Below are 14,979 nucleotides of genomic sequence, written 5' to 3'. Positions count from 1 at the left end.
CGCCCTCGATTCACTCACAAGAGCTTCACACACGATGAAGCTCTAGGCGTGATGCTGAGGCAGATGCAAAAGAAACCTCTGAGCTGGTCCCTGCCTCCAAGGAGTTCAAGATCTGCTAGTAACTGGGATCTGAAGACGCTTAAACAAGAAACCCTCCTGCAGCAATGCCGTCATTTCTGAGGAGGATGGGGGCACGGGCAGACTGGCAGAGTTCCTCAGAGGAAGTAGCCGCCCCAGCACTGTTCTCTGAGGGTCCCCAGAGGCGGCGTCCATCGCTCCCCTCTGGTTACCTGTGTCCCCACCGTGGCGGTGAGAAAACCGAGGCACATATACCATATGGAGAGCGCCAGGCTCTGAACTTGGGCCAGTCTGCTTTCCTAATCCGGAGAAGGCAATGGCACCCGACTCCAGTACTTTTGCCTGGAAAATCCCATGGACGGAAGAACCTGGTAGGCTGCAGTCCATGGGGTTGCGAAGAGTCGGACACGACTGAGCAACTTCACTTTCACTTTTCACTTTCATGCATTGGAGAAGGAAACGGCAACCCACTCCGGTGTTCTTGCCTGGAGAATCCCAGGAACGGGGAGGCCTAGTGGGCTGCCGTCTCTGGGGTCGCACAGAGTCGGACACGACTGAAGCGACTTAGCAGCAGCAGCAGCAGCTTTCCTAATCACGGCAGAGCAGGTGGCATTTATTAAGCTCCCACTGTGAGCCAATGCCGTGCTAGGTCAACAGGTACTGAATTTCACTGAATTCTCAGCACAGTCCTCTAAGGTCATGGCTGTGATTCACCCACTTTACTGATGAGGAAACAGACCCAGAAACACTGAAGGCACTTGCCCCAGGTCAAACAGCTGGCCAGCAGCAGAGGCAAGATTCAAACCTGGGTCTGACTCTGGCAAATTCCTGTCCCGGGAGCCTGGGCCTGGGGAGCTGCTTCCTAATCTCTGAGATTCCTCCTGCTTTGTCGCCTTGGGGTCCCCCTCTCTCATATGGTCCTGCCTCCTGCCCGCCTGTGGACCAGCCCCAGCTCTGGATATAGGTATGTAACTTCCTCCCCCAGGCACACCTTTTGGAAAGAACTCACCCTGGCCCCTGCTCTCTGCAGCCCTAGCCAGCCTTCCCCTCCGTTGCCACTCAGCTGAAAATAACAGCATGTCAAAACTCAGCTCACTCCAGACTGACAACATCCTTCACAAATACCCCAGACAACTCATGTCCTCCATCTTTTCTTTTCATCCCTGCTAGGGGATAGCACAGCGAGCCTGCTTCAGAGTTCCTACGGTACAGCTCGGAAGGGAACATCCCAGCGCTGCATGCCTTGCGTGGGTAAAGACGGTTCCCTTAAGGTTTTGATTTGGTAGCTATTCTTTTCTTCATTCCTTGGGGGGATATTTTTGGAAGCCTCTGTATATTTGCAAAGCCATTCTTTTTCCGATTCCTTCAGGAATCGGGTAGGGAAAAATCAATTCTGGACTGCTTCAGAGAGAAGCCCAATTCCACGAGTCCACTGAAGCACATGTCTGGATGTCCAACCAAAGGAGGCTGGATAAATATATAATGGCGAATCCGCTGGAACACCACAGAAGTCTTTGAAGAGAGAACACGGATCCATCATATTAACATATTCACCATGAGTGCATGCTCAGTCACTCAGTTGTGTCTGACTCTTTGTAACCCCATATGCTGTAGCCCACCAGGCTCCTCTGTCCATGGGATTTTCCAGGCAAGAAAACTGGAGTGGATTGCCATTTCTTTTCCAGGGGATCTTCCTGACCCAGGGATGAGACCAGCATCTCCTGTGTCTCCTGCATTGCAGGTGGATTCTTTACTGCTGAGCCACCGGGAAGCCATTCACCTTACATCATTTGATGAAAAATGCAAGGTACAAAACAACATGAATGATAAGCCAGACACAAATTCCACATACAAATATGATATTTGTACGAAATGTCCAAAACAGGGAAATTTTTGTAGACAGGAAGCAGATTGGTGGTTGCCAGGCAGCGGGGATGCAGAGGGGAGCAGGGATGCAGAGGGGAGTGGGGAGCAGCCCCTCAAAAGGAGGGGCTTCCTTTTGGGGTGATGGAAATACTTTCGAACTAGAAAAAGGTGGTGGTTGTGCAACATTGCAAATGCACCAAATGCCACTGAATGGTTCGCTCTTATGTGGCTGACTTTACAGTGTGTGAACTTCATCTCAATAAAAAAAATTTAAACAACACGAGCAAAATATTGTTAAAAAAAACGTGTGCTGAGTATAAGCACTTCATGAAAAAGTCTAGGCACACACACATATACCAAGATATCAACAGAGCTTGCGTTCTGGAGAACTTAGACCATTTTTACTTATTCGTGACTTTCTGTATTGTCTGAATGTCTTGCACAGTCAACATCATTGTTTTTATAATTGGGGGAAAAACTGAAACCATCTCCATTTAAGGAGAAAGAATCCAGTCTCCAGAGCTGCCCCAGTTTACCACATCCCTCCCTCCACACACAACCCGCCCCCGACGCTCTGATCCCTGCGAGAGCGTTACCCTTCTTTGGAATGTTCCAGAGACTTAATGGCCTGACCAATAAAAATGCATCCCAGGATGGACTGGTTTGCTGGGTGCAGGAAGAAAGCCAATTTTCCTCCAAGCTTTACTCGCTCTTCCTCTGGAATTTGGACGTCAAAGATCTAAAAATACGTCTCTCCCTGGAATGGTGGGATGAGAGTTCAGTGTGTGCTGAATGCCATTTCCTGACACACGGGCTCCGGGAGCAGAGTCTGGTGTGAGGCTCACAGGACTTCCTCTGGGAGGTCAGAAACCCGGGATCTCACCCCAGGACAAGCCATCTCAGGGCACGTCCAGAGCAGGGCCGCAAACTCAGCCAACTCCTCCAGCTGGTGTGTTCACTGAGCCCTGCTGGGTACCTGAGAGTCTTCTAGAACTTTCCACCCCTTCTCTTATGCTCTAGAAATGTAATTTTTAGTGCAATTCATTCATTTCATGGTAAATTCATAGCTCTCAGGCCTACTATGTGCCAGGCACTGGGTGAATGCAAGGAGAGCTAACCTGAACCAGAAAACACTCGCCCTGCCTTCACACGGCTCAGCTCCAGGACAAGCGACGGACACCACCAACATCACACAGAGGAAGCAAGCAAATCGCTTTCCTTTTGTCTGTGCAAGCAAGTAATGAGAAATGAAACAAAGCCAGAATAAAAAAAAAGAAATCATGCAGATGATAATACGCGAGCTAAATGTTATGAAGGAGAAGTTGAGAAATTAAGAAAACTTGTAAGGGAGACATAAACAGGGGACTCCGGGACCAGGGAAGGCTCCTCTGAGGAGGAACCACGAAACTAAGACAAACCTGGCCAGGAGACCTTCACAGAATCCCTAAGAAGTACCTTAGGTATTTGAGGGGTTTTGTTTGTTTTTTGGCCACGTTGCACAGCTTCCAAGATCTTAGTTCCTCAACCAGTGAAAGTGCCAAGTCCTAACCACCGGACTGCCAGGGAATCCCTCAGGTTCCCATTTTTTTTTTTTTTTTTTAATTATCATGGTAAGATGCATACAACGTAAAATTTGCCACTTTCACCATTTTGAAGTGCACAATTCTGTAGCGCTAAATTCACAATACTGTGCAACCACTTACCTCTATATTTCTAAAAGGTTTACATCATTCTTTTCTTTTTTTAGTTGAAGTATACTTTTAAGTATAGTTAACTTATAACTATGTTAGTTTCTGAAAAAATTCTATTCTCAGTAAGCAGTACTTCCTAATCCCTACCCCAGCCCCAGCCCCTGGCCACCTCTAATTTACTTTCTGTCCCTATGAAGTTGCCTTTTCTGGACATTTCATAAATATCAATAGGTCACAGGCTATGTGGTATTTTCTGACTGGCATCTTTTTTTGATCTAGACCATTTTTAAAGTCTTTATTGAATTTGTTACAATATTTTTTCTGTTTTATCTTTTGGTTTTTTTGGCCATGAGGCATGTGAGATCTTAGTTCCCTGACCAGGGATCGAACCCACACCCTCTTGCACTGGAAGGCGAAGTCTTAACCACTGGACCACCAGGGGAGTCCCCTGACTGGCATGTATCACTGAACATAAGGTTTCCAGGTTTCATCCATGCTGGAGCATGTCCCGGTACGTCATTCTTTTTTATGGCTGAATAATGTTTCACTGGGTGGATGGACCCCATTTTGTCGATCCTTTCTGAGCTTGTGGACACCTGGGCTGCTTCTGCTTTGGTTACCATGACTAGAGTTCTGTCTCCATTTCCAGTTGCCCCAGATGGGAGCTTAGGAGACTAAACAGACCTATAGCCACAGTGACACATAGAGATCATCAGGCCACCAGGCTGCCATGGCGGCTACAGTGAGTCCCATCTGGGGGATCTGCTCAGACGATCCTGAGATAGAACGCAGGGTGAACACCTGGCCTGACACGTAGGAAGGATTGTTCTTATGACTTTCATCAAATGCCAGGCAAGCAAAGCTCAAAACACCAGCTCCACCGAACAGACCCTGAGCATCCCAGAAAGGCTCTTGGGCTATTGATAAACATTCCACTCCCTGGCCTATTCCATCTTATCTAGCCTCGTAAATATCTGGCTCTGTCTTTATTTTCACTAGTGCATAGAGAGTGGTATTCCCCTGCCAGGACCTGAGCTGGAGGCTCCTGTGGTCTTTCCTCTGGACTGCAAAGCAGCACCGCTGTCTCCCAGGCTGCAGGCAAGGCAACGGAGGCTCACACAGGACAAGCCTTCTTCTTACGAGCCTCCGAAAGGGCCTCCCCTGTCTTCCTCTCTGGCACTGTGTCTACAGCAGGAAAATGCATAGTGTCCAGGAAATTCCCCGGACCCACTCTGCCCACTCTGCCAAGGGGCGGGGCTTCAGGAAGGGGAGGAGCCAGGATGCAGGATGCTGGCAGCCACACTGGTCCAGGTTTAACACCCAGGTCTCCACATACAGTCTACTGCCAGTTTCCACAGTGTAAATACTCCCACCGGGGCTGATTTTAAGCCACCAGTGTGAGACTGCTGAATGAGGAGTGGAGAAGAGATGTGTAAAAGCTCCTGATGGATGGTATTTCTACCTCATAGGTGCTACAGACACAAATAATCTTGAGAGCAGGGAGCGTGGTTAAGATGTAGCAAGATAATTAGAAAGCAATATGCTTCTGATCAGGAGGACTCCCTTTCTTTTTCAGGTAAATCACACAAGTTTATGCGGCCTAGTTTTTAATAAGGGCTCTGTTTAACTCTGGAGCGGCGCGAGCGGGCTCCACATACACCTGGAGGCCCGCCTCCCTTGCCCCGACCTGCCCCAGAAGCCACAGCTGAAGAGCCGACCCAGCTTAGGTGGGGCAGTGGGGGCCACGTGGGAAGTCTGGCCCCTGAATATGCAGGGGCTGCTTCCTATCATTCCTAAATTCCCTGATGGACATTTGCATGGAAATTAGAATCAGAACTGAAAGGGTCCTGGAGGTCATCTTATCCTCTGCCTTCCATTTCCCAAGTAATGACCTGAGGCCCAGAGAGGGGCAGCGAGCAGCCCAAGACTGCACAGCTCATTAGAGATGTCACTGAGATAAATTCCTGGGCCTGGTGCCCTGCTCAGTCTCCCTACCCATTGAGTCACCAGTCAACAGCCTGTCTTTCCCCAGGGGCTCTCTCCAAGGTACATTCTTGGCACAAATCTCTTCTGTGCCCTGGAGCTGGGGAGGGAAGCAGATATCTGTTGACAACAGGGGAGAGTTTCAATCCAGTGAGTACACACTCAAAGCACCTACATTCTGATAAACAGTGGCTAAGTAATTTGGTTCCCGAAGCCCAGCCAGGCATGTGTTCTTAGAGACTTCCCCCACCCCAGTGCACACTGCCCCCAATCTTCCCAGCCTCCTCATTCCTCCTTGTGAGATGTCATGGCATTGGCTCCTGTGATGCTCTGGGTCAAGGTGGAAATGAGACCAGGTGATGTACCAGAAATTTTTTCTGTGGTCCTAGAACCAGAGAACTAGATACTTTGTGGCCTAAATCGGCCTGCTGGGCCAGTGAAGAGCACAGGAGAGCCCAATCTGACAAGGGTTGACTCTCCTCCCTCCAAACACCTACCATCATTTCACTTGCTACTACGCTTTTATACACCCACATGGCCTCCTGCCTGACCTGTAAAAGTGTGAGCCCTGGAGGCTGAGATTAGCCTCAGTACAGCTTCATACATCGTACCATGCCTGGCATCATTAAACTTTCCCTTTTCCCTCTTCTCTGCCTGGAAAACTCCTATTCATCCTTCAAAGCCCTGGGTTGAATACCCCCAACAGTGGAAAACCTTCCCTGACTCCCCTGGCACAGAGCTGTACATATTCTTCTGGCCTTCCTTTGTATTTGCCCATAATTTACCCACAAGGATGTATGGGATGCCTTCTTCATGGCAGGCACCTGGCAAGGCACCAAGAACACTGCACTGAGGGAGACAGAATCAGGCCCTACTGTGAAGAACCTACATTCCCACTGGGGAGCCAAACAGCAACCAATTTCATAATTATTTGAGCGGAAGTCACCACATTACACGGACCACTCAGTATGTGCTGTGTTTGATGGATATGGAGTCATTCACTCTTCACCCTTAGGCTGAGAGTGTTAGTAGATCTTCCTGAACCTTCTATGCCTCTGTGCTCCCTTTTGGGGCAGGGAACCTAAAATGACATCCTCCCCCAGCCTTAGTCTCTCTCCTAGTCCCTTTCCTGCATTATTTACCTTCTCAACGCTTGTCGGCAGATACGACATCAGAGATCCTGTGGGTGTGGTCTCAGACCACCACAGTAAAGCCAATTCCATCAATGTTTTGGTTTCCCAGCACGCCTACAAGTTACGTTTACATTATGCCACAGCATATTAAGTGTGTAACAGCATTACATCTAAAAAACACACAATGTACACACATTAATCACAAAAATGCCCTATTGCTGAGAAATGCTAACTGTCCTCTGAGCCTTCAGTGAGTCGCAATCATTTCACAATAGTCACATCAAAGATCACTGATCACAGATCAATATAACAAACAGAATAAAAATAGAGTGTGAAATAGTGGGAGAATTACCAACGTGGGATACAAAGACACAGAGCTACAAATGCTGTTGGAACGATGACGCCGGTATACCCACAGACCTACACAGGAAAATCAGATGTGCTTGGATACATTTCCCTTTAGCTTCTCATTCATTCTCTGCAACCCCAGGCCTGTGGGGGTAACACTCCCAAGGCTTGGGGATACAGGTTGGCATCCTTACAGTCTAGGGCAACCTGGGTAAACAGTGGCCATCTAACTGCCTATTTGTTTGAACAAACTGAAAGGAATGCACAGTCTTTCTCAGACGAGATCACTGGTGCTCAGAGATGTCAAACAACTTACCTGAAGTCACACAGCGTGTGAGCAAGAGTACAGATCCAAACTCAGGGCTGCAAGGCCCATGCTTCTCACCTCTGGTCATGGTGTGCCATCCCTCTGTATGGCTGTCACATGTTACCCAGCCGCTCACCCTATTCAATGAGGCCATCCTTAAGGGCAGGAGCTGCTGGCTGTCTCTGTGTTGTACCCATAGGACCATACACTGAGCCTGGCCCAGAGCAGTTTCCACCAAGTGTTTACTGAGTCAGTCAGGAAGCACACGGAAGCATAATTGCATCCTATCGACATTTGGTTATTGATTGCTGAGAAACAACACTCAGTTTTAAGTCCTTGGACTCTTAAATTAGGTGCTGTTTGTCAGGAGAAAGTAACCTTGGATAAGGAAAGCCCATTGCTGTCCCCCCGTGTGTTTTTAGGGGCCCCTGGCTTCCCTATTTCCAGGCACGGAGCCTTTTGAGGGCTGTGAGGTCCGTCTGCCTGCCCACCCGACTTTGGCATGATTCAGATAAAGACGCCTGCCCTGGCCTGCCCGCATGTGGGCTCCCCCCGGCCCCCAGCACCCCCCTACCTGGGCACTTACACGGGCCCTCTCCGCCAGCCTCGAGGGCAATGCCCGCTTCCAGAGGTTCTTGGTGGAAGTGGCTTCAAGGAGCAGCAGAAGCAGGAAGCACAGAGTCCAGCTGACCTTTCTCTGGCCGCTGCCCATACTGCAGCTGGTTCGAGGTGTTTCTTCCTGGATGGTCAGAGGAGAGGGGTGCTCCAGCCGGTGGGTCCTAGAATGGGGAGCAGAAGCGTGCTCGGGCTGCTGGAGAGTTTCTCGGCTCCACTTGGCCAGGTCCCTGGGATCATGTGTCCGCGCCCAGCCCAGGCCCCCACCCCCATCCCCTGGTGGGGGCCGCCCGCCAGGTTATTTTTAGCTTGCCCTATTCCATCTGGCCCCAGAGACTCCCCGCCAGACGTCTGCAGCCGAGGCGGCTCAGAAGGCAGCGGCAGCAGACGAGGGCATCACGCTGCTTGGAGACGTGGCTGGGAGTGGCCCTGTCACACAGGGATAATGAGCACTTCCTTGCAGGCTGGGCAGTCCCCTCCCCAGAAGAGGTGCTGGCTTTGGGGGCTGGCTGGGGCCGGGTGGGGGTGGGCACACAGGGGATGGGTTGGGGGCTTCTGGCTGCTACTCTGTCCAAACTCGAGGCTGGTCTGACAAACTCTTCTGCCCACAAAACTTCTTTGTAAGACTTGTTGCTGAACGGGGCCCAGCGGAGCACATGGCTGAGGGGAGAGTGCCCTTGAACCCTGGAAACCTCCTCTCCAGTGTGGGCATGTGGACTGTTACTCATACGTCATGGGTCTCTTGGGAGAGTTCTGTGCATTTGTGCAAGTAAAGCACTTCACGGACATCCTAACGGTGCTATAAATGTCAGCTTGTGTGTGTTTTATACACAACTCCATATTTCACAAACTTCGTACTCTATCACCTCTTCTCAGCAACCCCAGGACAGGCATTGCTACGATGTCCATTTTACAGATGCAGCAGTAGAGGTACGACACTTGCCTGAGGTCAGGCAGCGGTGGCAGGGCTGGGGCTCCACATCTGCCCTGTCTGATCACTGTGACGCCACCAGGGGCAGTTCTGGGCTTAGATGCCCCTGGGCCGGGTCCCTGCTCAGCCTCGGTCTGTGGGGTGCTGACTGCTCCTCAATTCTCTCATCTGAGACATGGAGTTTGTGGTCACTCATCAGTGACAGTGGGAAGTTCCTACACCCTGGAGTGGGATGTAGGCTCTCAAGGTCAAGTCCCCGCATCTCTCTTACTGAATGTACCCGGTGCCCTGCACAATGCCAGGCTGCATCAGCACCCAGGAGGCACTGGCCAGATGCACAGAGTAACTCATCATCGTGACGACTCCACAAGGGCATCTACAGATGAAGAGATGGTCCCAAAAGTCAGGCATGTTTCCCAAAGCTCCCCTTCATGGCTGACCTCTCAGGCATCCCCTCAGGACATCTCCCAGGGCCTGGCATACAACAGGTGCTCAATAAATGTTCTTCAACTGAGCTATCAATTCCTCAGCTGGATTCAGGCCACGGGGACCCAGGATGCCAAGCAGTATCCCATCAGTTAATGTCTTGCAATTGTTAACTTGTGAAAATGCTCTTCCCCAAGCCTTTACCACAAGGGCGACTATTCTGGGAACACAGTGGCCCTGTGGGTTTCGTGTGGAAGGAGAAAGGGCTCTGAGACGAGAAATAAACATGGTACAAATCCCCCCGGGAACGCAGTGCTTTCCTTTGATCAGGGTGAGGCAGGGTCCTGGCCTGACAGCCAGCCTGGATGCTCCCAGCTGGGGCCGAGGGGGCCCCTCAGGATGTCAGGGCGGGCGGCTCCTCCCCTATTCCTGCCAAGCCTCAGAACTTTATGTTCCAAGTGGCGGAGGTCCTCCTGGCTGATCTGAGCTCTGGAGACCTGGACGTGATCCTGAGCTTAGTGGGCTGCCCTCCTGGGACTCATCAAGCCGGAGTGTGACTTCCTGCAGAACTGTGGGCGAGGTTTCCTCTGGGAAAGCCTTGGAGCTGGCGAGGCCTTTCATCTTCTCTGCTGCCAGGGGCCAGCTGGAGAGGCCTGCCAGCAAGGGTCTGACAGCCACCGCCAACCACTTTCCTCCTCCAGAAAGACAGGAAAATAGCTCCCTTAAAAATACAGAGGGCGCAAGTGCATGCTCTCTAAGGAGCAAAGGATATGGCCCATGGTTACAGGGTCTAGGAGGAAATCCTGCCCTTCCAACCCCCATAAGCTTCCCCACCAGATCACCAAGGCAGTGATTCCTTCCCCTAAAAGGCAGAACATTTCTTCCACAGTGAACCAATCCGGCAAATAAGTAAGAAAAGGGACAGGGGGTATTAAATTCATACTTTATACTAAAGTGTGAGTGACTTCCAGCAGAAAGAAACACAGAAACATAAAAAGTAAGAACAGAGAACATTCAGTTTGTTCCAACATTTGAACACCTACTATGTGCCAGACTGGCAAGAATAAAACCAGGCCTAGCCCCTGCTTTTACAGGGCTTAACAAGTGGAGGAGTCAGATATTAATCAGTGTTTTTAAAAAACACTTTGATGGTACTTTTTGGTGCCAGGCACAGTTTCGAGTGCATAAAAAAAAAATTCATTTAACCTATCACAACTCTATTAAATAGCTATTATCATCCCATTTTACACATAAGGAGACTGAGTCTCAAACATACAGTGGAGTGCTTTAAAAATATTCACTCATTTAATCTACCAAAATTATGTTAGGTCAGTACTCTTACTATCCCCATTTTACACACAGGAAAACTAAGGGTCAGAGAAATGAACAAACTGCCAAATTGTTCAGTTCAGTTGCTCAGTCGTGTCTGACTCTTTGCAACCCCATGGATTGCAGCATACGAGGCCTCCCTGTCCATCACCAACTCCCAGAGTTTATTCAAACTCATGTCCATCAAGTTGGTAATGCCATCTAACCATCTCATCCTTTGTCGTCCCCTTCTCCTCCTGCCTTCAATCTTTCCCGGTATCAGGGTCTTTTCAAATGAGTCAGTTCTTTGCATCAGGTGGCCAAAGTATTGGAGTTTCAGCTTCAGCATCAGTCCTTCCAATGAATATTCAGGACTGATTTCCTTCAGGATGGACTGGTTGGACTCCTTGCAGTCCAAGGGACTCTCAAGAGTCTTCTCTAACACCACAGTTCAAAAGCATCAATTCTTTGGTGCTCAGCTTTCTTTATAGTCCAACTCTCACATCCATACATGACTAATGGAAAAACCATAGCTTTGATTAGATGGACCTTTGTTGACAAAGTAATGTCTCTGCTTTTTAATATGCTGTCTAGGTTGGTCATAGCTTTTCTTTGAAGGAGCAAGTGTCATGGCTGAAGTCACCATCTGTAGTGATTTTGAAAGCCCCCCAAAATAAAGTCTCTCACTGTTCCCATTGTTTCCCCATCTATTTGCCATGAAGTGATGGGACTGGATGCCATGATTTTAGTTTTCTGAATGTTGAGTTTTAAGTCAACTTTTTCACTCTCCTCCTTTTCACAAGCCAAACTGTGGATGGTTGATAACTGGCAGACCTGGGACTGCAACTCAGACATTTGCTTTCAAAGTCTGGGCTCAAAACCATTGCACTGTGTGTCCAGAGGAGCTAAACTGCAACATGGGCAGATGGGCTGCGGGGGGAGGCGCTGTGACCTAGTCACAGAAGCCAGCAGAGGTCTCCCAGGAAGTGGCCACACACCTGAGAAGTGAAGGATGGGGCTGGACAGAGAATGGGCTTGAGATGCGGACTGATGGGGTCAGAACGCACTGCTGCCCAGGAAGAGGGCAGGGCAGGAGAAGAGCCTGGGCTGGCCCGTACCCAGTGGTGAAGTGGTGCTAGCATCCGAACAGTCACGCTGTTCCATGTGCCCTTGGTGCTTTTGCCTTCCTGGGCCTTTCCTCTACTAAAAAAGAATAATAATAAACATAATCTTTTATGACTGCACTGATAAAAAGATAAATATAATCCAACCGGAATATCAGTTCAGTTCAGTCGCTCAGTCGTGTCTGACTCTTTGCAACCCCATGAATCGCAGCACGCCAGGCCTCCCTGTCCATCACCAAGCTGGAATATGTTCTTTTTATTTTCTTTGGGTTTTTTTTGGCTGAACTGTGTGGCATGCGGGACCTTAGTTTCCTGCTTAACAGTTGAAACTGTGACCCCTGCATTGGGAGTGCAGAGTCTTAACTGGACTGAGAGGGAAGTCCCTACTTCCTTTGATTTTAAGAGAATTTAACACACCTTTCTGGGCCCATAAAAGTCTAGTAGGCCCCAAGCTGTGTGCCTGAAGATGACCCTGGGCCCAAATACTGCTGTGTGATGTTGGGCAAGGTTTTGCGCCCTCCAAGCCAGAATTAAACAGAGACGATAGGTGAGTCTGTGTAGGAGGTGCCAGGTCTCAGCAGTGTCCTCTGCAAGAGGAGGGAGGGCCGCTGGGAAAGGCTGCTCAGCTGGCCTGAAGCAGAGCCCGCCCTGCTCCATTCCAGCTGGTGAATGACAGCAGATGTCCCCTGGCCGCCCGTCCTTGGAGACCCCGGCCCTGAGCTCACTTCACCCAGCCGCCCTGTCCCTGACCTCCACTCAGCGTCCCTCTCCCTCCTTGACTCTGCTCTCCAGCCAAGAAACTCCCCACGTCTCTCTGCTGCTCCCCTCCTCCCACGCCCCAGAGTGACTGGTCTGGGACCAGACTCCCCGGGAACTGACCCTCGTTCTGGCCACTGGGAGCACCCTTGCTTTCTTTTGCCATTCAGGATGGCTGCGGGGCAAGGTCCCCTTTCAAGCAGCAGGTCCCCTTTCAACCGTGAAAGCAGCAGTCCCCCTTTCACGAAGGGGCACTCGGATGGAAAGGTTATGCGGGGAGGCTGGCTGCCTTGCGACCCCTTCCTCCCACAGCTGAGACTGGGACCAGTTCCAGCAGTGGGCTCAGCCTCTCTCTAGCTGCTGGGCCAGGTCGCTGCCAGCTTCTCGTGATTTTGCCCACAGGACCTGGACTCACCCTCAAAGCAGCGCTTCTCTCTCTGCTGCTTGTTTGTCTTTCTCCCCCAGCGTACCTCTGCTCATGAAACCCCTCCCCACTGCCCCTCCTGAGCTGAAGGCCTTGCCACGGTCCTGTTGGGATGTGGATGAAAACACACTCCCCAGGGCCTTCCAGTCTGGACTGGCCTTTCTCCACCTGGCTGCATGGGAGCATCACCCACGGGAGGGGCTGTCAATCACATCCACACATGGGTCCAGCCCAGGTCAAGGGAATCAGAACCCAGTGGTTTCCAAAGTTCCCCAGCTGATTCTAATGAAGAGCCAGGGTCAGGAGCCCTGACAAACTTGGCCTCTCCCCCGACCAGTCCCCACCCTGACCTTCAGGGCTGTTGTCCCAACAGATTCCCTCCTGCCTCTCCCTGTTGCCACATGCCAGCCTTTCCCTACACATAAACACACATATTCACCATGCACCTAAGTCACAGGGCCTTTGCATATGCTAGTTCCACTTCCCAACGTTCTTCCTGGTTTTCTTGGCTGAGTAAATTATTTTTATTTATTTATTTATTTTGCTGTGCTATGTGGCTTGAACAAAGGTCTGTATAGTCAAAGCTATAGTTTTCCCAGTAGTCATGTACAGATGTGAGAGTTGGACCATAAAGAAAGCTGAGCGCCAAAGAATTGATGCTTTCGAACTGCTGTGCTCTAGAAGACTCTTGAGAGTCCCTTGGACTGCAAAGAGATCAAACCAGACCATCCTAAAGGAAATCAGTCCTGAATATTCATTGGAAGGACTAATGATGAAGCTCCAATACTTTGGCCACCTGATGAGAAGAGCCGATTCATTGGAAAAGACCCTGATGCTGGGAAAGATTGAGAGCAAGAGGAGAAGCAGGTGACAGAGGATGAGATGGTTGGATGGCATCACTGACTAGATGGACATGAGTTTGGGTAGACTCCAGGAGTTAGTGCAGGACAGGAAAGCCTGGTGTGCTGCAGTCCATGAGGCCACCAAGTCAGACACAACTGAGTGACTGAACAACAATGTGGCTTGTGGGATCTTAGTTCCCTGACCAGGGATCAAACTTGGGCCTCGGCAATGAAAGCTCGGAGTCCTAACCATTGGACCGCCAGCGAAGGCCCTGCTGAGTAACCTCGTTAAGCCTCAGCTCTCAGTGAAACAGCCCCTTCGTCCTGGAAACGTTCCAGACCAGTTCAGTTCCCCTAGAGCAGGCTTTCATGTCCCCGTGTACCTCTGCCTGCCAGGACCCACACCACCCGATGGTGGAAGGTACGATTCTTTCTTACCACGCCTGACTCTCCTGATCGACAGTCAGCACCCTCAGAGCCAGGCTGGTGTCTGTCTATAGTTTTTGGTTTATTCTTTCTTTCCTCCTGTGCAGCTGGCACATAGTAGGGGCTTGGTGAACACCCACCAATCAGTTAAATGGATACTCCCACAGCCCTCTTCCAGGGCTGCGGCCCAGATGGCTTTGCGGGACCATCTTAATGCCAGCGTGGGGCTTCCCAAGTGGTGCCGGTAGTAGAGAACCTGCCTCCCAATGCAGGGGATGCAGGAGATATGGGCTCAACCCCTGGGTTGGGAAGATCCCCTGGAGCAGGAACCAGCCTCCTGGTTCTAGTACTGGCAACCCATTCCAGTACTCTTGCCTGGAAAATTCCAGGGACAGAGGAGACTGGCAGGTTCCAGTCTTGGGCCGGGGCAGGGCGGGGGGGGCGGGGCGGTGGGTTGCACAGAATCGGACACAATTAAGCAACTGAGCACAATACCAGCCAGTGACCCAAGTCACTAGCCACCAAGCACCAAGTCCCCTGACCTGGCTGGATAAACTTGAGCCCCTTTAGGGGGAACTAAGATCCCACAAACCACATAGCATGGCCAAAAAAAAAAAAAGACAGAAACAGATTCTATTTATCTGTGCCTGTATCCTATACCGGGGCAAGGGGGTAGCTAAATTCAACAGTTCAGCAATGATCCCAAGGACTCAGCTCAGCT

The 14,979-nt window shown here is 50.5% G+C and overlaps 1 protein-coding gene across 25 annotated transcripts in view; it reads right to left on the bottom strand.

Annotated features, from left to right (window-relative positions):
- The window catches only part of WFDC1 (WAP four-disulfide core domain 1), a 62,538-nt gene that overhangs the window by 20,931 nt on the left and 26,628 nt on the right, over positions 1 to 14,979 (bottom strand). For 9 of the 25 annotated variants that reach the window (XM_086350159.1, XM_086350166.1, XM_086350156.1 and 6 more), the window contains one exon: positions 7,993 to 8,185. In XM_086350159.1, the coding sequence (XP_086206285.1) occupies positions 7,993 to 8,118 (126 nt within the window). In that variant the 5' untranslated portion in view covers positions 8,119 to 8,185. Of the gene's footprint in view, positions 1 to 7,980; positions 8,232 to 8,334; positions 8,481 to 14,979 lie in introns of those variants that run through there. The other 16 variants (XM_086350147.1, XM_086350150.1, XM_086350155.1 and 13 more) reach the window with 6 other exon arrangements.

This window comes from Bos grunniens, chromosome 18 (assembly GCF_055505025.1).
Source record: "Bos grunniens cultivar Pamir isolate PY7600 chromosome 18, Bosgru_T2T1.0, whole genome shotgun sequence".
NCBI lineage: Eukaryota > Metazoa > Chordata > Mammalia > Artiodactyla > Bovidae > Bos > Bos grunniens.
The sequence above is the reverse complement of the archived record's forward strand: the minus strand, read 5'-3'. Positions and strand labels throughout refer to the sequence as shown.